Raw genomic sequence first — 27,812 nt, forward strand, 5'->3', positions numbered from 1 at the left:
GAGTGAAGCTGTCGCAATGAAGATGGTGATGAAATTGCTTAGGTTTGTCGGTGATTGGGAGATGAAAGGTTGCATACAATGTCAGCAGTATTAGAGGCTTTCTAAGAGGAAGTGGAGCAGTGCTATTGGATAAACATGATCAGGTAATGTGAATGGCTAATGACTGCATGAAAATGAGTGAGCATGCGTAGGCTGAGAATGAAGGATGAAACCAGCACTCAGAATTGACAGTAGTCTTACTGCCTGAACTTTGTCAGCTGTTAAACTTCTGACTACATTATCTATTATTATCACAGCTGTAGCAGATGCAGAGTCATCTCAAAAGCATTTACATATAGATGCTTTAATAATTGTTGAACAAAGTAGTACATGAGTATTCCATTGATCTTTTTGTCACCAGTGGTGCCATATGACACGCTTGTGGTCTCCTCACCATGTTGTTATTATGGTTGAAACAGATTTACGTATCCTCACAATTCAGTGATTATGTGTGTGTGTCACCAACCAAAGTGAGGTCAATCCATCTTCAGTCTCAGCAGAGGTTTGAAGGAGTGGCTGTTTAAGACATGGGTACTTGTGTAGAGTCAGTCACGCACACTCCCACACAGCACTAACTATTTTGTATTTTGAGAAACTAACTAGCAAAACTCCTCTTTAGCCAATTTCTCAATACGATGATGCTGCTACAATGATAAAGGGGGGAATCATAGTGAGGAGTGGGGAGTATTCTTTATAAGAGAAAATAAAGAACAAAAGTCAGAAATGACATAATTTTGTACATAAAAACACCAACCAGCTCTATTTTCAGCTAAATGAGAGAAGATGAGTAATTTATGATATCAACAGAATAACTGTCTTTTAAGTATGCATCAAATCATGATTCCAGTTTACAAGTTAAGTTGTAAAACACTCCTCAGTGTTGCTGTGGGGGAGGGTCTGGGCAGGTGATTGGTTGTAAAACATCACTGCCTTGTCTGTCAAAAGGGGGGACTTAAAAACAGACCTACCTGAGAGATTTGAATCTTTTTACGGAAGTTTAAGCAGCAGGTGGTCAGACATGAGGAAATACAGCTGGAACAGTTTCAAGGATTTAGTTTTCAAAAATCAAGCTGTTGTTGAACAGGTAGGATAACAAACTTTATGTTACACTTGATGATTTTACTAACAATACACTGAGGAATTTAGTGTTAAGGTGTACTGTATTTGAGGTACTTATGAAATGAATTTATAAGTATTGCATCCAGGTGTTGAATTCAGTGAACCTGTCTTGCTGTAATGATACATTTTTTCTTTCAACTTTTTCTAAAACAATAAATTGTTAATTTGCTGAAATGACTTCACATCAATCATATGTAACAGCGGAATTGAAATCATTCAAAAATTCTCAGTGAAAAGCTTTTAAAGTCTCATGTTTTTTCACTTTATGTTTTCTTGTTGTAAATCTTAAGATATTTTATTGTATAAAGCAGATAAGACAAGTGATAATTGCTGTCACTGCATATTAAATATGGTTGTTACATCTTTAACAGCTGTTGTCTACTGTCTGCGTATGAAGCCAGTCTGTATTCTAGTCCAGTGGTTCTCAACATGGGGGTCGAGACTCCCTTGGGGGTCACAAGACACTAAGAGGGAGGTTCCCAGATGCCCTCGAAAAAAACAACAAAAATTTTCCAATGATTTCAAATTGCATATTTGTCCCATTTCATTTTTGTTAAAAAAATGCATAAAATTTGTGATATGTAAATTAAAACATGGCCATTTGGTGAGATTTATGTTTAAATAAAAGTAAGATTTGTAAAAATCCATACAAAGTAAGTCCGCACACGTCTATTCTTGAATTTGCACAGCTGTGTTCAGCTATGCTTTAACTACCTTCAGGTACGGTGGTCCCCAGTCTCTGGTGTCTTTATCTTGGAAGCAACAGGCTGAAAAGTTTGAGAACCACAGCTCTAGCTTACTTGAACATAGCAGCACAGCAGTAAACTCTGCTTTGGTCTTCTGAGTTAAGATGATGAACAACAGAAATCAGCCACAGCTGTGACTTTATAGTTTGAACAAACAGCTGAGAAATTCCTCACAAGTATCCACAGTTTTAAAAGGATGCTAATAATTTTTTCCGGCCCATTTTGAGTTTTGTGTTTATGTAAATTTTGGCTTTTTTCTTTGGCTTTTTGTGTTGTTCCAATGCACATAAAGGAAATAAATGTGTGTATACCAAAAACATTTGTAATTGCAACAATTTCTGGGTGTATTTTCTGGAAAAATTCCAGGGGTGCCAATACTTTCGTCCATGACTGTTACATCACAACCCTTAATTTTATGACTTTTTCTTGGCATTGCAGGAATTTATGTTATCATTTTAGAATGTACTTCCCTTTCCAATGTTTTCCATCTCTTGTCTTAGAATCATAAACTAATTTGCCCTTTACAACTCTCACTGGTTTGATTTTCAACAAGCAGGACCCACATATGGATGCTGGGGATGAAAACACTGAGCGTGGGAACTGGTCCAGCAAGAGGGATTACATCCTCTCTATGATTGGCTATGCTGTTGGACTGGGAAATATCTGGAGATTCCCATATTTGGCCTATAGAAATGGCGGAGGTTCGGATTTTTGGTCTCTCATAATTGTTTACATTTTTATTTTCTTGAACCAACCAATGTGCCGCTGTGTGCAGGTGCCTTTCTTATCCCTTACTTTTTGATGTTGGTGGTGACTGGAATTCCTCTTTTCTTCATGGAAAGCGCCTTCGGTCAGTTTTGCAGCCAAGGTCCGATTAACATATGGAGAGCCGTACCAATCCTACAGGGTAAGAACAGAGCATTAAAGCCTTGTAAAAGACCCAGCAGGTTGATCTGGGGTAAAGATGTAGGTCATGAAGGTTTTAATGAGGCTCTTAGTTAATGGTTAGCCGTGGAGGCAAAAATCCATGTTTTATCACTCCTGACTTTAGTGATTGTTTAGTGAAAGAAAAAAAAGAGCAAGGATTAAAAAGGAGGAACTTCCACATGTGTTGATTTTGGCAGCCTTTGTGGACAAAGTGCTGTGTGTTATCTCTTTCCTGACCCTGCCCTCTTCATAAATATTAGCACTATCTTAAAAAATTATCCTCCATCTCCTTTCAAATACTTCCTGCAAAAGTTTGCCAGTAAAAATCTGAACAAAGTGTATTTTGTACTGGATGCTATAAATAGCTCCATTACCTATATTCAAGAGCCAAACCTTGATATTTTTTTTGTTCACAATAAATAAAATAACATTTTTTGCTGCTTTCCTCTAACTGTAGCTCAGTGAGAATACTGTCTTTTTAATACACTGCAAGGAAGCCAATGAGAAAAAAAATGTTTCTTTCTGTGTATGCAAACAACCAGTGAAATAACATTAAAGTGTATCTTTAATTCTAAGAATTGGGAAACTTAGAAACACCATTTTATTCTGACTAACTTGACACATCAACATTTAGACACTATTTCTTTTTTATTTCATCACATTGATTAAAAGAGGATAAAAAACTGTTTTTTCAGGAAAACAACAAAAATGTCATCTATTTCTGTTTACAGAAAGTTGACAATAGAAAAAACTAAAAAGAAATATAAATGTTTAACAAATCAAAGCTCCAGTAACCATGAATGAAAGATCAGATTTGCATATTGATGTTTTAAGAAATGAAACATTTGCTGGGAGCGGTAGTGCCTTCGAATACTTTTTAAAAAGTTTGATGGTATCATGTTTGAAGTTTGAAAAAATATGTGAGACTATAAATTCTTCAGTCTTAGTATTTTTACTTACTGGCATCTGTGCTGTTTGAAAAAAATGTGCTTCAAATGTAGGTCAAAACAGGAAGTATCATTAAATCTACATTATTATAGCATAGACTGATGTGGGACAAACCTGTAGACAATAAAAGGTGTTATCTGGTTTTGTGGACATTTAGTTTAAATTGTAACTTTTAGCACAAAGAGTTCATCACGTTTCAGAGAGAGACTTTTGAGATAAGAGGACGGCTGCTTAACAACTTAAAGAGATAAAGACACCAGTCCCTCCGTGTGATACCTTTCCCATTGGAGAGTTTGTTAAAGATGATAACCTTTACACTTGTAAAGTTTAAATAATTAAAAAAAAACTATCAATAGAATTAGGAATAATTCCCATATCATTTTACTTCTTTAATGACTTATCTATAAAAAACACACATTTTTCCTTCACTAAGTTCTGATCTAAATTGGTTTCTGATAATCATGCATTTGAGAAAACAACACAGCCTCACAATTTCCGTCTGTCCTGCAGGTGTTGGCATCGGCATGGTTATGGTGACTCTCATAGTATCCATCTATTACAACGTCATCATCTGCTACAGCCTGTACTACATGTTTGCCTCCTTCCAGTTTCCTCTGCCCTGGTCCAGCTGCTCCACCTGGTCTACCAGTAACTGCAGCGATTCACCCATAGGTACCAGGTGTTTGGTTTACCCTTATGTTTGAAAGCTATGAGATCTAAGAAATATTTTATTCTGAAAAACTAGTTCTCATTTTCACTGCATGTGCCTTATTTTTGCTTTACTAGTGTATTGTAATATTAGTGGTGTTTTGGTGGCCAACTGGACTCAGCAGGAAAACAGCACATGTCCTTCATCCAGTATGGTCACAGATCCAGTGCAAAGCCCGAGTGAGCAGTACTGGGAGTAAGAAAATCACGCAGAAAAGCACAAATATAAACAGTTGTCATACTGCCATGACTGTACACTCACATTTCTGTTCTCCTTAGCCGTGTGGCTCTGCAGAGATCCAGTGGTCTAGATGAAACAGGACCAGTAGTTTGGCACTTGGCCCTCTGTCTGCTGCTGAGCTCTTTAATCGTCTGTGCATCACTCATTCGAGGCATCAAGTCCTCAGGCAAAGTAAGTCAACATCCACCTCATCTACACAACGATAACAGGGCCATTACATCACAAAGCTAATGCTAAAATCATTAGCCATGTCCTGTTGTCATTGCTTTAAGGTCTTTCTTGGAACAAAAATCAAACAAACCTCAGCTGAGGAATATGCAGTTTGTATGGGCCTAATCAATGCATTTCAAAGTCACTATACCATATCTAAAACAATCATCTAATAAGCTTCTGTTGAGATAAATCTGTCAAAACCAATGAGATTGACAAACAGACAGACCAGGCAGCTAGCTAGGGCAGAACAATTTGGGAAATAATCTAATTGTGATTTTTTTTCCCCCAACATTGCAATTACAATTCAATATGCAATTATTTTTTAGGTTCCTCATTTTATGTATTTTTCAACAAACACAAGCTATAAATTACACTAGGGCTGTACAATTTTGAAAAAAAAAAATGTAATTGTGATTATTTTTTACTCATATTGCAAGTATAAAATGAAATGAGATGGAATGAAATATGAATTGTTGTATTGAAGGTAATTTTTAAGTCATTTTTACGTTATTCTCATTATCATTAACAAAAAGGTTCGAAATAAAAGAGGAAAGTAGGATTTTTTTGTAAACTATTCTTTGACAAAGATTGCATTATTGTCTGGTGTGCAGGGCATAACATCTCTGCTGCGTAAAGAGCAGGGGAGAGCGAGTAGGAAGGGAGCCACAGGCTGGACTTGAAGCCAGGTTGCCTGCGTACATGGTGCCACTAGGCCACCTGATATTTGACACACATTTCAGGTCAAAGAAATATTGCACTTTCTGCTATTTGAAAATTGCAGCAGGTCATATCGTTACGTAATTTTAATTTCGATTATTATTGTCCAGCCCTACAGCTAGCATAGCTACGAATGTAGCTAGGGAAGCTGAAGCGGTCCACCGTTTTCACTGTTTTTGCTAGGATAGACTAACAAGCAGTTGTCTGCTCTTTCTTAGCTGTATACATCAAAAAAGCTCTTATATCTTTCAACTCATTCAGTAACTTGATTAATGGCTTTTGTTTCTCCAGGTGGTGTATTTCACAGCTACATTTCCCTATGTGGTGATTCTGATTCTGCTGGTCCGAGGTGCGACACTAGAGGGAGCTAGAGATGGGATAGAGTTCTACATTGGTTCTCAATCCAATTTGACTAAACTGACAGAAGCCCAGGTAGGGACACAGCTATATGTTACTGTGCAGTCATATACAGTAGAGTACTGGGGCAATGTTAGAGAAAAAAATTGAATAAAATCTAAAGACTTACGAAAATGAAGTCATATTATCATGAGAAAAAGTCATAATATTATGAGCATAAAGGCGTTAAGTGCTTTTAATATGAACTTTCAAAACACATGCAGGATAACCATAGCCCAAAATAATGACTCCTTTTTTTCTTAAAAAGTCACAACTTCATTTTCATACTATTACATTTGTCCTTGTGATACCACCACTCAATTCCATTACATTATTGCTTAAAATCTAGTACAGCCCTGATGCTCTGTGTCATAGTAAAATTCAGAAATTTGAATTGAAAAAGTAACTGTTTAATTGACTCATACCATTTCTGTATTTTTAAGGTCTGGAAAGATGCAGCAACTCAGACCTTCTACTCTCTCTCGATTGGCTGGGGAGGAGTCATGACTCTCGCTTCCTACAACAACTTCCACAACAACGTGTTCAAAGACGCTTTTGTTGTAACACTAACAAATGCTGGTAGGACTAACAGTAACAGGACAATATAAATAAAGTTTAATAAATTAGACAATTTTCTCATAGATTAATTTGCTCCTTTATTCTTTTTTTAAGGTACCAGTGTTGTGGCAGGCTTTGCCATATTTTCAATCTTGGGCCATATGGCTCACATCTACAAAATGCCTGTTGGAGAAGTGGTGAAAGAAGGTTAGACTGGCCCTTCAATTAGTTCTGGTTCAATAAATGTTTCATTGACTTCCTGTTTGCCTCTGATGTTGTTTCTTTGTCTTCATGCAGGATTTGGCCTGGCATTCATTGCATATCCAGATGCTCTATCTAAGCTTCCTATTTCCCCTCTCTGGTCTGTTTTGTTCTTCTTCATGCTTTTGACTGTTGGTCTGGACTCTCAGTTTGCAGGGATAGGTGAGTTCTGAGTTCCCACTTTTACTCCCATTATATTTAGACTACTTCTGTTATCTGGATCCTGATTTTCTTTTTCTTGTCATTAGAGGTGATCACTACATGCCTGCTTGATGGCTTCCCTAAAATCTTCAAATCCAGACGTGCTTTATTGACAATAACGACATGTTCTGTTCTCTACCTGCTGGGTCTGCCCTGTGTCACAAGAGTAAGTTAACTTTGATTTAATGTGCACAGAGAGCAGCTTTGTTAATGTACTCAATTGATATGTGTGTTCATGTGCATCTGAGACAGGCAGGGATATATTGGGTGACTCTTATCGACCAGTTTGTCGCCAGCTGGGTGCTGCTTTTTTTGGCCCTCTTTGAAGTCATTGGCATTGCCTACATTTACGGTAAATATTGTGAATGGATGAATGTTCAAGTGCATATCAAGGTGACGGAGATCATTAAACTGTAGAGTTTTCTTTTTTTTTTTTTTCATGGTTTCCAGGAGGAAATCGTTTTATTAAAGACATTGAGATGATGATTGGAAATAAGAGTTTCGCCTTCTGGCTGTGGTGGAGAGCATGCTGGTTCTTCATCAGCCCCTGCATCATTGTGGTGAGTTATATAACACTGTTCAATATTTAATTTAAAATGATGAAACTGCACTGCCTCAAATACAGAAAAGGTGTCTGGTTATCGCTGCCAGAAGCCACGTAATCAATATTTAAAGGTACTAAATAACAGCGATCTATCTTTGATGGTCATGCATGCATATCAGCCCCTCATGTTACTTAGTTTGAGATTATTTTGAAAAATTTAACAAATAAGTCTGACCCAAAAACAAATGCATTCTGTAAATTTAGAAAACAAATATGGCTGCTGGTTTTGCTGTGTAGGTGATCCTGGTCTGGTCTGTGATTACACTCAAACCCCCCACCTATGGAGATGTGCTGTACCCTGCATGGGGCTTGGCTCTGGGCTGGTGCATGGCTGTGTTTGTCCTCCTTTGGATCCCCATCATTGCTGTGTATAAGCTGGTGAAAGCAGAGGGAGGCCCCTGGAAGGTGTGTTTGCGTTTTTGTCATTACAGAATTATGCTGGTATTCGATCCTTAATATGTGTCACACAAATCTACATATAAATGATTTTACGAGACTTTATTCATCACTGTTATTGTCATTCCAGTAAAGATTTTCTTCACACTCAATTAAATGAAACAGAATAAAAGCACCACTTACTTGATGCTTCTTACAATTACGATGCACACTGGCATTCATTTAACAGTATTAATGTGCTCTACTGTTATGAACTGTGAGTGCAATAAAACTTATAAGCATTTTAAGGCACAAACCAAGGAAGAGACAAACAAAGGTGGCTAACGCTTCAGGCTGAGCCTCAAAAAAGTTGCATTACCAACAAGTTTCCAAGACAACGTGAATGGCCTCTCTCAGCAGCCCCTGCACCTTCTCTCAACAACAAATAAAAGTTCTTTCAGACTTCCCTTCTGCCTCTGCAGCACCATTTATATGAATTTAATTTAGACTGAAAAACAGCCAAGAGCTTAATCTTATACTTAGAAAAACAGTAACCATACTGCTTTGAACCTGGATGCTTTCCTGTCAGTTGAATATTTTTCTTTCTTTGGACTTTTATGAATTTATGTTTTCCTGGGCCACATACTAATGCTTTCTATCTCCCTTTTCCTTATTTTTGACAGTTTTTTCCACACTTCATGAATTCCTCCACACTGACTACAATTCAATTCTTTTTCTCAGTTTGTTTCATTGCACATCTTGAGTCAATATTTGCCATGAATCCCTAAACAATGTCTACACACAGGACAACTGTGTCCAGACTCCCAGCCCCTTCTGCAATGTGTTTTGGAACAAAAGACCTTTTTGGGGGGAGAGCTTATATAAACTAAAAACACTTCCAAGATTCCTTTGAGAATAGCATAATTAATTTTGTGGGGCCTCTCTCTAGTTCTCATACTGACATTATGTGGCTGTCTATGACTTCATTCATACTTCTTATTAACATGGATTAACATCTGTTTTGGTTATTGGGCTACCCAGGCATTTGACTAGGTGAGTAGAGTTTCCCCCTGGAGGATTCTGGAGCTCTGCGGGATCTTTGCTGTGAAGTGTAATGGCTCCATCTCTTACTTCTTCCCAGTTGATTTTGGGGTGAGGCTAGGGTGTGTCGTAGCCCCTGGAAACAGAGGCAGCAAACCGTGGAGTGTCGTTTGGCAACGTCCAGATCACTGATGTAGACATCGCCGATGATGCTGTGATCCTTGCAGAGACTGTAGATGTCCTTGTGGAGGCTCTTAATTTGCTGAGTGACCTGAATCTCATTTTTTGCTCACGTGACTCATATCAGATTTTTTTTCTGACATTTTTTCTGACAGTGTGAACAGCACAAGCACTAACAGTCAGACTAGCTTAGTATTATCTTATTTAAGCTCAAACTGAAACTGAAAACTTCTCACCACTGCCATCTTGTGCTGTTTGTTTTTGGTCACAGTTGTCGAATTTTGGCCCCGCTGTGTCCAATGACACAAGTTGATAAGAAATGATACCAATAAATAAATAAAAATAAAATACTCTCACGTTGCTAACTTTGGTAACATACATTTAAAAGACAGCATCTACTTGCAAACAAAGACAGTAGATTTTTAAAGCATTTAATTTTGTACAGGTAGAGAAGTTTAAGAAAGACAGCGAAAATATTAAGTGCATCTTTTACATTTCAGCGTCTGAAGTCGATGTGTTCGCCTGCTGAAGAATGGCATCCCTACCTGGACAACCATCGAGGAGAACGTTACTCTGAAGAACGCTGCAGAAACAGGGAAAAAAAAGAAAAAGCACCAGAAGTGAATGTTAATGTGATCTCTAGCTCATGGCTTTGATGTATGTTTTTGCATGTTTATCTGCCTTTTTTATTTTTGTTAAAGTATGTTCTTAAATCTTGAACACCTTGTATGGCATGGTGAATCAACACAAGGGGTTTTTTTAACCATCAGGAGTTTAAGAGTAACCAAATTCAAACTGTCCATTCATCTGCCATATCATTTGTCCTTTTTTCTTAATTTAAGTTTTTTAAACAGGGAAAATAGAACATCCTCAACACTTCATCTGCAAATGCTTTGTTTGTTTTTCAGCAGTTCCTGCTGGACTAGGAAGTCGTCAGTAAGCTTGTGTGAGGTTTTGTGTTTACAGAATACATAACAGAGCCATATAGACATGACTAGACAGAAAAGCTTCATAAATAATTTCATTATAAATGAACTGCAAAGAAAGCACTGCTCTGATGTAAAGAGAAATCATTTAGTTAAGTGTATATTTTAGAAATGTTACTACATATGAGGCTTTAGATTAAGTTTTTTATATGATCTAAGTATTTTTTTATTTATTCCACTCTCTCTTCTATAAATCAATAACTGATCTGTATCAGTAATCTTGGTAAGTTTTCATATTATTACCATTGTCTGTGTTAAATCTGCAAATCTTTTTTTTCCTTGCATGACATTTTCAATAAATGTGTCTTTCACATCTTTGACATTCAATGCCAGTGCAAAGCAGCCTAGATGAGAGTAGCTAATTTTACAAGCCAATCATCATTTTAAGTGTTTTGGACGTATTCCCTAAGCTCTCTTGTCTCCCATCAACTCTTTATATCAGCAAAATGAATTTCCATCTGCTTCTGTCTCTTTAGACAAAATACCACTGGGGGGCACCAAAACCAGACAAAAAGCACATAGCCCCCAAAATATCAAACACATTATTGTCTGATCTGATCACAGGAAAAAAAAATAATAATATTGACTGACAACTTTGCAACACATCTTTATGCTCCTGCAGATCAGCCTGATCCAGGAAAACTTAAAATGTAATTTATTCCTGCATCTTCACCCTCTTTAACACTTTATACTGCAAATAAACTGAGTAATGGTAATTGTTGTTTAATTGCCATTTTTTTAATTACTTGTAGTGTCTTTCTTTTATTTGAAAGAAAACTTTATCTAAAAAGGCATTACATAACTAAGGATCAACACGATTATATTCTTTAAAAGAGCAGTTTCAGATCTTATAATAAAGCTGTTAAACCTGCCAAACAGTTTTCACACCTCATATTTACTAAAGACTTGTTCTCTATGTGTTCATTGTGTGTTTGCTCAACCCAAAGGATTCACGCTAACTGCAGGAGATAATGACTGTCTGTCTGTGACTGTGCAGGCTAATAAATGGCTTGTGCAGGAGTTCAACATTTATCTGCCACCGCCCATGTATTCGATGACTGCATGTAAAGGCACTGTCATGTATGCTGACAGTTAAACTTCAGCTGTCTGATGTCAGTAACACTGGGCTCAACAACTCACTTAATTTTCTCGATCTCTAAATGAGACTTGCTTTGGTTACAAAATTACAAGAGATATGCAATGACATGTTATTTCACTAAAATGTTTATCCCTACATAGTGATGACAGACTGAGAGTTTTTGTCAGAGAAACTGTTCAGCCAAACAACTGCAAAAAGGGACTTAGCCAATGAAGAATTTATAGCCAAATGTATGTTCAGCAGCTGGATGGAAATATTATATGTGAAATTCACTATTACTCATGCTTCTACACCTCTCATGTTGAATTTTCATTGAATCTCTCAAAACATTAGCTTTCATACACCAAGTTGTTGATCAGTCCCATTGAGGAAAGAATTGACAACCCCAATTCAAAAATAATGGGTGTGCTGTGTACGAAAAACAAAAACAAAAAAAAACAAAAAAAACAAACCAAAACAAAAAAAAAAAAACAGAAAGCAATCATTAGCAAATCTCATTAACCCATATTTTATACACAATAGGACATAAACAACATATCAGATGCTGAAACTAAGACATTTTACCATTTCATGACAAATATTTGCATAAAATAATTTGATGGCAGCAACACATCTCAAAAAAGTCGGAATTGGGCAACAAAGGGATGAAAAGAAGTAGCACTACAGCAATAACAGCTGGAGAAGCAATATGCAACTAATTAGGTTAATTGGCAACACCTTATCAACATGGCTGAGTGTAAAAGGAGCATTTAAGTAATGCTCTCTCAGAAGTGAAGATCTGGAAAGGCACTATCAATGCTGAAAAGTAAATATAAGTTTTAGAGTAACATATGCTCCCCTCCAGATAATGTCTCTTTAGGGGAAGGCCTTGCATATTTCAGCAGGACAATCCTCAACCACATACAGCATCACTGTATCCATCACAACAGTATGGCTTCACAGAAGAAGAGTCCAGGTGCAGAACTGGCCTGCCTGCAGACAAGACCTTTCGCCAACAGAAAAGATTTGGCACATCATAAAACAAAAAAATCTTCAAATAAGACCCAGGATTGTTGAGCAGCTAGAGTCCTAAATCAGACAAGAATAGGACAACATTCCTCTCCAAAAACTCCAGCAACTGGTCTCCTTACTTCCCAGACATTTACAGACTGTTGTTTCAACATCTGATATATTGTTTATGTTCTACTGTGAATAAAATATGGGTTAATGAGATTTGCTAGTCATTGCATTCTGTATTTATTTACATTTTAAAAACTCTACTGCCCAAGTAGTAAAGTCACAAACCCTGCTAAAAAACTGTATAACACTGAAATTTTAAACCTTTTTAACCCCAAATTGAATTGTCTAGTTCATAGGAGTTAGAAAGAGAAATCCAGTGACTAAATGTCTTCATTTACAGTGGCACATATGACAAATTAGTTTGGTAGCCTCTTTTGAAGGCTAAACACCAGAGAATCCATTACCAAACAGTGAGGTATTACCGCTAGCTTGTGCTTTGTCTGTGATTTTTTTTTTAACTAATTCAATAGAACAAAAAGTAAATCAGAAACAAAATGGATTAGATCTGTGGAAGGCATTAAATAACCTATTTAGCAGATGTGTAAGCATGTGTATGTGGTGGCCATCAATACATTTAAGTTAGTGTCACTGAGGGTTCCTTTACTTGTGTTTGTCATGACTCTGTATTTACCTGTGTGCCTTGTTTGCCATGTTAAACACTATATATCTAGTTTACTATTTGATGAAGCCTGAAGCTTGAAGGAAGCTACTGTGTTTGTAGTTGGCTGTAGACTAGTATAATTAGACTATTCATCTTTGTTGTTAGTTTTCCTAAAGTTAAATCAGCAGACAATTTGTATTTAGTGGTGATACAACAACGACTTCACCAGCAGAGGAAAATACAAAAAGCGGCAAAGAAGAAAATACGTCTCTCAGAGGACTCATTTGCAAGAATTCAGTTTGGTGTGAGTGACTAGACAATTCCTGCGTGTAAACTGAAGTTTCTTTAACAGATCATCAGAAGCAAATGAAACAACATGAGGAAATATGGCTCAAATCTTCCCAAGGATCCTGCTATTCTCTCTGATCAGGTAAGATCAAAAACCTCTTTAACTCAGTAAAATTAACAGCAGACTATTTGATGTAGATCATAAATATGGCCTCTTATTTTTTCACTGTGCTAAACATGAGCTCTTACATTTTACAAGAAACAGAACACCTGGCAGGTGTGTCTTAATGTGGTTGTTGTCGTTATTAGTACTGATTGAATATGTCTTGTCAAATAATATAACATGGTTGTAAAACTCTGGCAGAGCATCAAATAATGTGTCAAAAATGTATCTGATCTATCTTAACTAGATGGAGGAGCATGTTGTCAGTATAATGTGAAAAAAAAACTCCTGAGTCAGCATAATTAAACAGGGTGATAACACTGCTCATAAACTTTTAATAGCAAACCACTTCTTTGGCAAAGTTTCTCATTATAATGGCATTAGGATTTTTCTTTTCCTTTCACATTGGCAGAGATGAGCTTTCACAGATGTCTCTCTAGGATAACTGTTTACTTTTTTGGCCCTTAGGGAATAAAATCAAATATTTACTCTTAATTCACTGAACCTCACCCTTGCACAACATGCTGACAAGCATGGTGAGGATGTCAGGCAGCCTATCATTTGAAAGGTCATCTTAGGATCAGCAGCGACTTTTTTTGCTGCAACAAAGAGATTTTGAAATAGTCTCAATGCAGTAACTTTGAGATCAATGTGATGAATTTTAAAGAAGTTTGGTAGAAACTGTCAAATTTATTTTCAGTGTCTGCATGACTCATAGCCAGTAATACAGCAAGTGCTTGGGCTCTAGGTAAAAAACCCAAGTAAAAGCTGCATTAAATAAATATTCTACATTAAAATATATGTTACCTGGAACTTTCCATGTAATTCACTGCTGATAGAGTTGGACCAAATTTGTAAATATTTTAATCAGGGCTGTCAAGATTAATTGAGTTAATAATGATTAATCATGGTAAACAATTAGTTTTTTTTTTTTAATCCTGATTAATTGCATGATTTATTGTCCCTTCAATAAAGATAGCTGTGGACAAGTCAAAAGTCACCTACACCTTGTGTTATCAAACACTACTCTTTACTGTCCCCCATATCCCTTTCAATCCATAACATGTTCCTTTTGACAGTCCTAATTCTATCCTTAATTTAAAAAAAAAAAAAAAAAATCTTAAACCTCTTATGATGGCTGTTTAATAATTTCAGATTAGCTTCATTAAGGGATGTTAAAAAAGTAATTAGATGCTTTCTTTACAAATAGGGATAAGATGAAGTCAAACAAATTCAAATATTGTCTTCCTTGCTTTAAGCAGGACTGTCCAACAGAAGATGGTGATGAGAATCCTGAGCGTGGAAACTGGACCAACAAGACTGAGTACATGCTGTCTATGATAGGCTTTGCTATTGGCCTGGGAAACATCTGGAGATTCCCATATGTAGCCTTTAAAAATGGAGGAGGTAAGTAATTGGTTTCACTGAAGTTCACACAAAGTGATTAATAACTAATTTATTAACTGAGTAATTTGTATATCATGAAACTTTATTTTTATCCCTGTGAGCAGGTGCCTTTCTCATTCCCTATTTCATTATGATGGTTTTATGCGGCATTCCCCTTTTTTTCTTGGAAAGCGCCATTGGTCAGTTTTGCAGCCAAAGTCCAATCAATGTATGGAGGGCAGTGCCAATCCTACAAGGTAAACCTCACAGAGCAGAGGAGTACTTTAAAAGAGTTACATGCATATGACAAGGATATCTAATAGGACTTAAGTGTTCTTTAACTTAAGGCTAAATATCTATTAATAATTTATTTAAAAATTGATCAATATTTGAATGATAAATAAATCACAGAAATATATTTGAATATCTTTATAAATCCATTAAATTTGTCACTTGATTTGAGACTAAATAGCAAGTTCTTTTATTGCTGGTCATTTTCTTTAACTCTGAGGATCTGAGCAGAAGAAAAGGCAAGGTGTAATGTGAGGTCTCTGTGGGGTCTGGTAGATAATAAGCTAATATTTTTGAATGTCATATAACTTATTAAAACGGTGTTAAAATGTTTTATCCTCTGTAGGTGTTGGCTTTTCCATGGTTATCGTGAACGCGCTAATCGCAATTTATTATAACGTCATTGTGGCCTACAGCATGTACTACCTGTTCGCCTCCTTCCAGTTTCCTCTGCCCTGGTCCAAATGCTACAGCTGGTCTGACAGGAACTGTAGCACTACACCCTTAGGTACCTGTCCTTTCTCTTTTTTCCATTTAAAAATGTTAGCTCAAATCTGTTAATGCAAGATGCTGATCGAAGACCGAAAGTACCCCCAGAACCCTTACTAGAAAGGAAGCTTTTTGTGTTGTATTAGTTTGAGATGTAGACCCATATCATGTTTCATGTGTTATACCTGTACAAAAACTCTCACACTGATTGGCATCTAAAGGAAGCCATTCACTTTTACTTTTTCTCTTTCTAGTGTACTGTAATGAAAGTGGTGTTTTGGTGGCCAACTGGACTCAGGAAAATAGCACATGTCCTGTGTCCGGTGTAATCAAAGTTCCAGTGCAGAGCCCGAGTGAGCAGTACTGGGAGTAAGAAAAACACACTGATGCACACATCTGTTACACTGATATGACTGTATACTCACTCTTCTCTCTTCATCAGCCGTGTGGCTCTGCAGAGATCCAGTGGTCTAGATGAAACTGGACCAATAGTTTGGCACTTGGCCCTCTGTCTGCTGCTCAGCTCCTGCATTCTTGCTGCATCACTCATTAAAGGCATCAAGTCCTCAGGCAAAGTAGGATGACATTCACCTTATAGTTGATCTTGTCCACTGTCTTTTTCTGTAAATAAAGCAAAGTCTATTGTGTTATCTCTTACTCATTTATGAAATGTTTCCTTTCAACATCATCAGTAAATTGATGGATGATTTTTTCTCTCTAGGTTGTGTATTTTACAGCTACATTTCCTTATGTGTTGATTCTGATCCTGCTGATCCGTGGTGTGACACTAGAGGGAGCTAGAGAGGGGCTGGAGTTTTTCATTGGCTCCAGATCTGATTTGACCAAATTGACAGAGGGACAGGTAAGAATCATAGACTGTAGAAAGAACTGGACAAACCCCGTGTGACATCAGTCATCTGCTTACAATAGGCAGACTCAAACAGCTCTTGAAGCCAATCAGTGGACGCTTCCATATTGAAATCGCGGTCTAAACCAAACTTTGGATCAACCTAACGGCCCGCCCACTAAGCGCAACTTCCTGTCAGCCTGCTAGCTAGCATTCCGGTTGACAGAAACAGAGCCTCTGTCTGCCGAGCTATCCGTCAATCAAATGAGATGCGCCAATCAGCTTTCATCCTAAATATAATCCAAATGATCGTGGTACAAAAAAATTCACCCCCCTACAGTGTGAGCACAATAAGACACTAGCTAATGAGACACGTTTGGTGTTTTGAACCAGGCTGTAAAACAGTTTATTTTGTGTGTCAAAACCGGCTGTTTAACATGTGTGCAGACGGGACTTCCGGTGTTCCTGCAGCCAGCCTCAAGTGGACACTTGCGGTATAGCAATTTTTTGCACTTCCTCATGGGCTTCATTTTTTGTACTGGAGGTTGCCACTTGGTAAGAACCCAATTATCTGCATGTAGTACAAGCAAACAAAAGCACTGAAGTCCTCAGCCAAAGTAATGTCTCTAAGTGGCCCTACTTTTAAAACTGGTGCTTTAAACTGCATGGTTACATGTACTAATTCCCTATAATGAGTTATGGGGTAACAGTGTAGGATTAATATCAAATAATATATTGTATAACTGCACTAACACATTGTAATCAAACTCAAATGACACACTGATTATGTCCTCTGCACTACAGGGCTTAGTGCATTTTTAATATACTTAAATACGTATTAAATGATCACTAACTCCAATAATATACATTGCGGTGACCCCAAGCTTACCTCAAACTTTATTCTTGTTCTCTGTTTCAACACTACCTTTGAAAAAGGCCAATAAGCTGTTGTCCGGTTTTTCCTCTATTAAATCAAATAATGTATCAGTAACTTCTATAATATGCCTGGTAGTGACCGAATTTGCCTCAGACATTAACCAAGTCCTCTAGCATACACCACATACTTTGACAAAAGTCTTTGATGCATTTTTTTAGGATTCAATTCTGCATAAATTATGTTATTACTAATCAATAACTCATATCCACCTTATTCCTAGCCCCCATGATTCTTTGCGTGAATTATGGGCACAAATTCCGGTCCTTTCTATCTAAATGGGACTTTGCATAGAAACGAGATGTGAAACGTGATTATTAGAGCAATATGGACATTAAAATATGGAACGTTCATCTCTTTCACCTCAATTGGGAAAATATTATTTTTTTCTCCGCCCTATACTAAAGAATACAAATTGACGACATTACCTCGGAAAAACTAGACAAGCATATTTAGCAAACTTTATTAGCTTTGTAACAGTATTGAAATTGTCGATCAAGTTTTGTTAAATGTGTTTGAACACCACCTTCAGTAACATTTCTAGTTTGTGGGGTTGCTGAAATTCTTATTCCACCAACTAATCCCTTTTAAAATGTGGGAATTATATTGATAAAATGATCCATGACTCAAGTTGTCAGCTCTTCAGTTTGGTAAATGTCAAGTTTTTAATTAATGATAAAGTAATATAGAAATAATTGCATCCCAAATGCAATTAAACAGTGAACAGCATAATTAAAACACTGTTGTTAAAGACATATACTTAACTTTGTCACGTGATTAAAACCACAAACGAAGCAACAGGTACTGAGCATTACAGAAAACATAATTTAAAACTTTCAGCTCATTTAACTTTATTGATTTAACAAAAATGAAGCAGTATTTACTGCAGCAAATATTCATTCCAGAACAACCACTGTTGACATTAAAACACTTTAGTAAGCCCTTGGAAGAATTACGTTTTTGCTATTATTGTTACTATACTGGACGCTCCACCCACATTCGTTGCTATAGTAGACCTCCCCAGGAAAAATGTGGTATCCACCTTATTTACTTACTTACTTACCGCTTATAATACAAAAAACATGAACATATGATTACAAAAATATATCAATATTTAAAAATTCAAGGTGAATTCCTATCGAAACAACTGTCGTACATAGTAAGCATCTATCGTTAGCTGCTGTACTAGAATACGTAAAGTCGGGTTTCTGCTCTCACTGTGAAGTGTCTGGAGTCGTATGACCAAATTATCAAACATGCCAGAAATCCTAATGACCAGTTAGGAGCAGGTCATAAGGTCGTACAACGGGCTGTGGTCGGCCATCATATGCCCCTGTACATAGCACAACAAACGACGCCCGAGCCGATTGAGAGTCGTGCAACTCCAAATTCGTGGCTGAATCGCAGGTAAATCTCACAGTGTACACCTGGCTCAAGGGTTAATACCCGATGAGGTGTCCAATTATCAGGGTTAATGGATGACGTGGAGTCCACAAAGTCCATTAATCCCTGATAGCCATTCCAATCCCATAACGTTCTTTGGGAATGTAAACGTTATTCAGTACTCCAGTAAACAGGGTGGGCCATAGATATGAAGTCACAACAGAACAAAAAAAAACTAGTCCTCTCAGTGTACTTTCTGAATGATTTTTTAATGAAAAGACATGAAGACGAGTGAGACTAAGAGTAATCTGTGATCAGACTTTAAACCTGTATGTTAACATAAACAGTCATCTGATAGAAAGCGTAGTTTTAACAGACTAGTTGTTTGCATAAACAGAGTAATTCCCCTTTCTGCATTACGAGGTTACAGACATGAAACGGAGTTATCCACGCCCTGCAGGTGCTGATTGTCCATCAGACACATCAATATTTATCAGATATTATCATGCTGTTTCATCAGGAGCGTTTCCTTTGGCTCTACAAAGAAATAATGGCTTCTTTTCCTTTGTTTATGTTATTTGAATCTTCTGACAATTTATAGTAGTTAGAACAAGAGGGAAGTGAGTTTTTGCGACACTCACCTCTCAGAGTTAAGGTGAGCCTGGAAACAAGACGTACATTGGATATAGAAGATAAGACTGTCTTACATTACTGGTCTTAACCCTGGAGTGTGTCATTTTATTTATGTCAGTTTAGTGACGGTTGATGCCGGTCTGCAGGCTCCTTAGGCTGGCAGCGCTGTACTCCCTGTTCAAAAAATATGACTGTCTCAGGTTGCTATAGTTACTCCTAACGGCTGCTGCGCATTAATTTGGAACAGTGTAATGATTTTTTGACCAGAACTACTTGTGAAGTTCGAACGGTGTCCATATATCAGAAGTTAATGGACACCAATGGGATTTCCAGAGCCAATCAGAATAAACTATTCACAAAGACCATGGTATAATTTACAATGTAGTGACACCAAACTTACCTCCTGAGACACTGACAATATTTACTACCGAAAGTGAAGTGAGATGCGGTGAACACATTTGCATAAAGGCAACACCTGCCTGAGTTAGCTTTGTCATATATTAGCATAATTTAACAATAAGCCTACTTTTCTCTGGTCAGTGGAATTTAAATCCCACCGTATCTGACAGAATCTTTAATAATGTGAATCTTTAATATGCCATCTTTCGTTTTGTAGTTTTGTCAGTCATAACTAACATTTCTTTGTCTTTTTCCACTCTCTTTCCACTGTTGCTATCAAGTCATCTCACTCTTTCTACCTAGCAAGTGACCAATGGCTAATTAACCAGACGTCTTTCCGTGGATGGATATGGCTGCAAATAGTCGTCCAGAGCTATAGCTATCAGCATGCTTTTCTTAGTGACAGTTTGTGCTATCCATTTACTGCTAGAAAACACATTGCTGGTGATATCTCAATTGATAACAGACCTACACATGACTGGCCAATCGGAATTTTTAAAAAAACCAAAGTAGTCATGTAATGAGCCAGTATAACAGCACGTTTAACCACATCCTAAAATGGTGGCATGCTAAAAGTTTCACATCTGTGTTTCAGGTTTGGAAGGATGCAGCAACTCAGACTTTCTTTTCTCTGGCCATCGCTACAAGTGGAGTTTTGACTCTTGCATCCTACAGCAACTTTCACAACAACATGTTCCTTGACTCAGTTATTGTCACGTTTACTAACCATGGTAAGTTGTTGTAGTTGCTCTCTTTTAAATAAATTATGTTACGTTATTTTCAGGTCTTTCTTACGCAGAAATAATACTGTGTAATTCACATGATCTCTATTGAGGTAAAAAAAAAAAAAAAATTAATCTCAGGGGTAAAAGATGAAAAAAAAAAAGTATGCTGATAATTCGCACTCTAAAGAAATGTTGTAACTTCGATTGGAACACGTGTAAAAATTCTCTGTGCTCTGAGTTTTTATAAATATATCGGTAAAATCCATAATCTACAGGTTAACACCATCCTAGATTGACTACTAAGTGGACAAATTGTCCTTGGCCTCAACTTCTTGTGTTTGAAATGGTAGTGGAAAATTTGGATTCCATTCAGAAGCATGTCCTTTATTTGATTGTTTTGTTGCTGTTATCATAAAATCTACCAGTAATGCAGTATTTCCCAAATGATCAAAATATGTGCAATTGCAATTAATTAATTGATTATAAAGCCCATAATTAAAGTATTACAGCACTAGTATTTATACATGTAAATGTGTATATTGAGTTAGTGTCTGACTGATGAGTCGACAGAATTGTAGGCCTATTAGAGGAAATACCATGCTTAACAGCCATCATAGGATACCATGGTCCTCATAGAGAGCCAACCAGACTTTATGAAATGAGTTCAAAGCTGCTTTTCTGTACAGGGCGCCCTCAGGTGGTGAATTTGCTTTATCTTGCCTCCTGATTTATCTCTGATGTCTGAACTTAATGTGACTAACTTTAAGATTGTTATTTCCTTCTAGTTACCAGTGTGTTTGCAGGCTTTGCCATCTTTTCCATTCTGGGTCATATGGCTCATGTCTATGGAAAACCTATAGAAGAAGTAGTGAAAGAAGGTCAGACATCTGAAGTCAAACTCTCTTTCTAGTTTTTTTTTTGTGTATTTTGTTTTTGTTTTTTTTTTAGGTTGCTCTATGTTCTTTAACATCCTCTTCCTCCATATTTATGCAGGATTTGGTCTGGCCTTCATTGTGTATCCAGATGCTTTAGCCAAGCTTCCCATTTCCACTCTCTGGTCCATACTGTTCTTTTTTATGCTTTTTATCATTGGCCTGGACTCCCAGTTTGCACAACTAGGTAAGATTTTCATAGAGGAAGTTTATCACAGTTCTTTTAGGAAAAAAAAAGGTGACACAAGGTTGGGGACAGTGAGTACAGGTCAGCAATAGGAGGGGGCAGCATTTCACTTAAGGGAATCTTTTAGGAGTGCAACATGTGAACCCACCGGAACAAACAAAAGCGGCAAACAGGTGTATAATATTGTGTTCCTCCTGATCAAGCCAGTTGTCTGTCAGTTGTCACTTGATAAACGGAAATACTGAAAAAATAAAGTTAATAACACAAACATAAAAAGAGTTGGTTCATTACAAAAAGTCATTTGCAACAACAAAAAATAAAGCTGGCAATGACAAACAGTAACCAATCAAAGCTAACACTAAAAAAACAAATAAAGCCAAACAGACACCAACAGGATCAGGAAGGCAGGCAGACACGACTATTTCAAATAAAGGTTACTTGGTCACCAAGTACAAAAAAATCTTTTAAACTAAACTTTGAGATGGCTTTAAACATTATATTAATTTCAGTCATAGATAGAGGAAATTTTCCAACCAACAGAGAGAAAATGGAAAAGGGCATCTGTGATGCTGCAGTTGCTTTGTAAAGCCTTAAACTGGGTCTGGAGAAGGGCCGCAGTTTACCTCAACAGGTGTTCATACTATACTTGTTTAGATAAACTAGGCTAATCAATAACATAGTGATCTTAACTCAAACACTGGATTTTTGTTTCAAGCAGCAGATCACAGACTCATCTATTCTCTTCTCTGTTCTTGTCATCAGAGGTGGTCACAACCTGCCTGTGTGATGCCTTCCCTGAATTATTCAAATCTAAACGACCTCTGTTGACAATAGTGTCAGTATCCATCCTCTACCTGCTGGGTTTACCGTGTGTTACAAGGGTACAGTGAATCCTTAACTGTGTTCTGACTGCCTCATATTATCACCACACTTACCTGCTGTTTACGTATGTGATTTAATATGTGTTGGTGTTTGGTTTAGGCAGGAATATACTGGGTGACTCTGATGGATCAGTTTATTGCCAGCTGGGTGCTGCTTTTTTTGGCTCTTTTTGAGATCATCGCCATCATCTACATTTATGGTAAATATAAATAATGCAAATAATCACAAGTAAATGCAATACCTATTGATTAAAGAAACTCTACAAGTAACTGACTAGTCTGTGTTTACTGAATTTATTGATATTAGAAATAAGGATAACTAATAACATAACTAATATGGTGTATTGTTACTAAAACAATTATCTACTTTTTATGAATGAAATCTTGTATAAATTAAATTTAGACTTTTTGTACTGTGATGAAAATCAACACCATTCAATCTGTCTAATGTAACTGAGTTTCCACCTGGTTAAGTTAGCAGTACTGTTGAGGAACTTCGTAAAAAACAAAACAAAAAAAGATATGTTGTTTAATTTTTAACTTAAAAATGATTCGATTTCTATTTGTTTTATTTTGAAACAAGGAAACTTTTGGCTGTATATTCTAGAGACATTTTCAACATAATGACAGACAATCACAATCATTATCCTCAGGCCTCTTGTTATTTCTGGTAAATGCAAAAACTTGTCTTCACTGACACTTTACACAGATTTAAAAAACACACAGTGAGGAATATAATTAACTGTTAAAAGATAACAGAAAAAGATCATAGGTTGATTTATTTTTCCTTTCATAGATCTAGTTGTTTTCTAATTGCTGAAACATTGGCTTACAGTTGAGTGTCTGGCTTAGTTTCCCTCTGACAAAAGTTAAACTTTATATGGACTTTGAGAATGTGACGCTGTTTTCTGTTGAATTACAGGTGGGAAAAATTTCATTGAAGATATTGAGATGATGATTGGCAAAAAAGGCTTTTGCTTCTGGGTGTGGTGGAGGGCATGTTGGTACTTTATCAGCCCCTGCATCATCCTGGTGAGTACAACCTTTCTTTTATTCTACTGTATTATTTGCATTGACTGTCTAACCCCAATACTTGATGCATTTATTGGCTTTACACTAGCATGGGGAAATATGTTGATTGAAGAAATGGTAGGTCCATGACATCCCCCACTAAAATGTACTTTGAAGCACAGCGTTATCAAGTCTGGCCTGTGTCCTAATTTTCAGGACTTTTGACTAAATTTGAACTCAGACTTAAGCACTGTTCACACAAGATTAGTATCACCTGTGGACCTATGTATGTGCTGAAATATGGTACGTAATTTGCCCTGGAATAATCTCTGGACAGACATGGACGATTTGCACAGGGTTAGAAACACAGACATACTACAAATTACCAGAGGTCTCTGGGTAACACTTCTGCAGTTCAAACAGGGCTTTAGACTGATGCCCTATACTGCATTTAGACTTGAAATATGGAGAGGAGGACTCCTCCCCAAGGCTCTGAAGTCATTCAGTTTTAAACAAGGGCTACAGATGCATTTGAAAAAAGTTAGAATATCATAAAAAAAAGTTAATTTTTTTCACTAATTTGATTCAAGAAATAAAACTTCCATATATTTTAGATATATCTCATACAAAGTGAAATACTCCAAGACTTTTTTTGTTTTATTCTTGATTAACAAATTACAGCTCACAAAAAACAAAAATCCACTTTCTTAAAATATTGGAATATCACAAAACACTAGTCCAAAAAAATACATAAATGTCAATCATATGGAAAATTATGTGCATTTATGCACTCAGTAATTGGTCTTAGCTCTGTTTACACAAATCCCTGCATCAATGTGGCATAGCATGGAGGCGATCAGTCTGTAGCACTGCTGGAGTTTTTCAAAGCCCAGGTTGCTCTAATAGCAGTCTTCAGCTTGTCTTTATAGTTGAGTCTGGCGTCTCTCAAAGACTCAAGACCTCCTCCAACACACACTCACTGCACTAAGGAGCTCCAATAGTGGCTGTGTAATGAACCAGAGTGAGAGAATAAAGGCTCAGGAAAACTTTGCAAATTGGACATTTACATAATAATGAAATATTTTGATGAGATATTGGGATTTTGATTTTCATAAGCTATAAGCTGCAACCATCAAGATTAACACAAAAAGACTTGAAATATTTCACTTTGTATGAAAAGGATCTAGAATTTATGAAATTTTAACTTTTTGAAGTAATTCACAGCAGAAAACAAACTTTTCATGACATCCTAATTTTTTTAATGCATCTGTATATTCATGTGCTGTCAAGTACAAAAACAGGTCTTCAAGTCAAAACTCAGACTGAGGTAACAGAGACTAGACTCTAAGTCAGATTTAAACACTGGGACTGAGACTTGACAGAGACTCAAGGTTTGGTAACTCAACTTCAACACTGCTTGGATGAACTAATGCATACGGAGCAGGAGGCTCATTTCTTTTTTAAAGCTTCTTTTTATACCAGCCCAAACCTGTAATAATAATACTTAGACATTATACTAACAGCTTATTTTATTTATCTAGGTGATCCTGTTGTGGTCTCTTACAACATTTGTACCCCCCTCCTATGGAAAGATCCAGTACCCAGCCTGGGGCTTGGCTCTGGGTTGGTGCATGGTGTCATTTGTCCTCATGTGGGTTCCCTTGGTAGCTGTATATAAGCTGATGAGAGCTGAAGGAACCCTCTGGCAGGTGTGTATGTTGTAAAATGTGTCAAGAGTACCTGGATGCAGCTGAGGACCTCTACCCCATACCGGAAGTCGGAAAATCGCCACCATATCTCGTCTTCTAATACCAGAAGTCACTTGAACTGAACGTCTTCTTTTTTTTTTCTTCGTGCATCGCTGCCACAGGCAGGTCCGCCACATAAGGAAATACAAGTAGGTTAGATGAAAAATATGTGAGCTTTCAGACTAACAAGCACAGCGATTACATAACATTCATTTTAATTAATCGATTTATGATCCAAATCCAAGTATCACTAAGAACAGACATAATATGCCTGTACACATTTTTGTCTGCCCCACATGATTTCTTATCATTACCACACGCTGAATAATAATAATGAAAAAAGAAAGGACAACCTGTGACAATCAAGTCTGAAAACATACGTATTTTTTCCCTACTTGTATTTCCTTATGTGGCAGACCTGCCTGTGGCCGGATGCACAAAGAAAAAAACGAAGAAGACGTTCAGTTCAAGTGACTTCCGGTATTAGAAGACGAGATATGGTGGCAATTTTCCGACTCCCGGAATGGGGTAGAGGTCCTCGGCTGCATCCAGGTCCCTCTCAAATGTGTGGTAGAATACAGAAAGTATTTAAAGTTGGATAAAATATTCTAATAATAAATTTGGGGCAGTTCTTTAGCCTGTATTTTTAACCGTGCCCCCATGTTTGGAATCCTAACTGTCCCAATCTTTTGGCAGCGTGTGAAGTCTTTGTGTGTTCCCTCTGAAGACTGGGGTCCCTACTTGGAAATCCATCGGGGAGAACGCTACTCAGATGAAAACTGTCGCAGAAGAAGAGCAGTGTTAACAAATAAACAAATGTAAATCTAATCTCCATTTACTTGAAGACTAGACACACTGGTATGGTAATGTAGCCCTGAGCTCGTGCGTTCTTGAAATTAGCTTACATAGACAGACATGTCTCCTTTCTATCAGTTAGTTTGAGCCAAAGCTGAACATTCAAATAGAGTGTGATACTAAAGTCATGGAAAAGCAAACTGACTGCCAGATGAGTTTCCTTTGAAGTAATCCCTACAGACACTTATTACCATAAAAATGCAGAGGGAATTCTGGTGTCTGTCTTCAGTTGTGTAAAGTGTCATGTTATATTGTCCAATTATGTTTAACTCTGGTATGCAGGACAAAGGTCTGTGTGGAGAATTGTTTTGTCACAATTATTTAGCTCGTTGTTTTCTCTATAAAGCAGCATCTGCTTATGTATGCAGAAAACAAGTCAGCTGTGAGCCATGATGCCAATGCATTTCTTTTATATCAAGCTGTTAGTGAGATTGTAAACAATTACCTGTTCCAAGAAACTAAACCTCACAAACTAAACCTGAGACAATGAGCACACTGCCTTTTTTGGCATCACGTGTCTCATGAGGAAATCTGTGAAATAAATGAGCTGGTATTCATCTATGACTCAACTTAAGGTCTTACGTGTCTGCCTTGGCATTGTTTTGTTCACTGACACCCAATTTATTTATTTATTTATTTATTCCCTGAAAGGCTGTTGAAGCAAGAGTGCTTAATAACAGGAAACTTAAGTTTTGCCTGCAAAGTATAATTCGCATAAATTAACTCCAGCACCTTGATAAAAATGTTATATTGTGGAAGTTCACCATTATTCTGTTTTTACATTAACTCTCTGGTAGACTGTGGTCTGGTCTTCTGCTACAACTAAATGTTGACTGAATCTTTAATTGTGGGGTAAAACTTGTGATATATTGAGCAATATATGAGAACATTTAAATGACATTTTTTCCCTATTCTGGCAGGGAAATCATCAACTCCAACCCTGATCATCCTATGTGATACACTCATTAAACAAACATAAACTTTGGTGAAGGGTAGCTGCTGCAGTCCAACAAAGTTCTGATTCATTTGTTCTGTTTGCACACTGAGTCATCTTCTCTCACAGTAAAGCATGGAAAAGCTTTATGACCCAATAAAAGTGTTGATCTGAGTTCCTTTCATCAATTTGGGACTTTTTTTTTCATGTACAGGCTCCTTTCCAGATAGCTTGTATGGGTTTATAAGGGATAGAAAGAGGAACAATCACAAGTCAAATCCAGGGAATAAGTGTCTGCATTTACTGCAGAAGACATGACAAATAAATAGTCTAGCCCTCATAAAATACTCTATAGGTCTTTCAATTGTGCTGCAATATGTCACCCCAAAGATGAAACTAGAATATCCAGGACCAAGGTTGTTATAGTTAACTAAAACTAACTAAACTAAAACTAAAATTCAAAAATCATTTTAGTTAACTGAAACTAAATAAAAACTAAGCTTTACCAAAAAACTAAAACTAAAACTGTATTGGGCGCTTACAAAACTAAAACTAATAAAAACAAAACTGAAATCAAACACAGGAAGAGAAAACGATATAGAAATAAAAACTAATGAAAAATTATAACCTTGTCCATGACAACACAGTGAAGTATTACAGTTAAATGTTTGTGTATGTTCTCATTCATCCAGGTCATTGTTACCCAA

General features: G+C 36.9%; 2 protein-coding genes across 2 annotated transcripts; both read left to right on the forward strand.

The window, feature by feature from the left end:
- The first annotated feature begins 1,056 nt into the window (after positions 1–1,056).
- slc6a14 (solute carrier family 6 member 14) lies at positions 1,057–9,930 on the forward strand. The gene is made up of 15 exons (XM_041783286.1): positions 1,057–1,123; positions 2,461–2,605; positions 2,680–2,811; positions 4,290–4,451; positions 4,566–4,683; positions 4,767–4,899; positions 5,950–6,090; positions 6,498–6,633; positions 6,727–6,819; positions 6,910–7,035; positions 7,122–7,240; positions 7,327–7,426; positions 7,525–7,634; positions 7,916–8,083; positions 9,775–9,930. Exons 1-15 carry the CDS (start codon positions 1,058–1,060, stop codon positions 9,928–9,930), a joined length of 1,905 nt encoding a protein of 634 aa, XP_041639220.1. The 5' UTR covers position 1,057.
- A 3,465-nt stretch (positions 9,931–13,395) lies between these two features.
- Positions 13,396–26,138, forward strand: LOC121506778 (sodium- and chloride-dependent neutral and basic amino acid transporter B(0+)-like). Its single transcript, XM_041782647.1, has 15 exons — positions 13,396–13,449; positions 14,733–14,877; positions 14,982–15,113; positions 15,494–15,655; positions 15,891–16,005; positions 16,079–16,211; positions 16,358–16,498; positions 20,428–20,563; positions 21,343–21,435; positions 21,551–21,676; positions 22,439–22,557; positions 22,658–22,757; positions 23,480–23,589; positions 25,110–25,277; positions 26,013–26,138. Exons 1-15 carry the CDS (start codon positions 13,396–13,398, stop codon positions 26,136–26,138), a joined length of 1,860 nt encoding a protein of 619 aa, XP_041638581.1.
- Positions 26,139–27,812: the final 1,674 nt, after the last annotated feature.

Source organism: Cheilinus undulatus, linkage group 3, assembly GCF_018320785.1.
Source record: "Cheilinus undulatus linkage group 3, ASM1832078v1, whole genome shotgun sequence".
Classification (NCBI taxonomy): domain Eukaryota; kingdom Metazoa; phylum Chordata; class Actinopteri; order Labriformes; family Labridae; genus Cheilinus; species Cheilinus undulatus.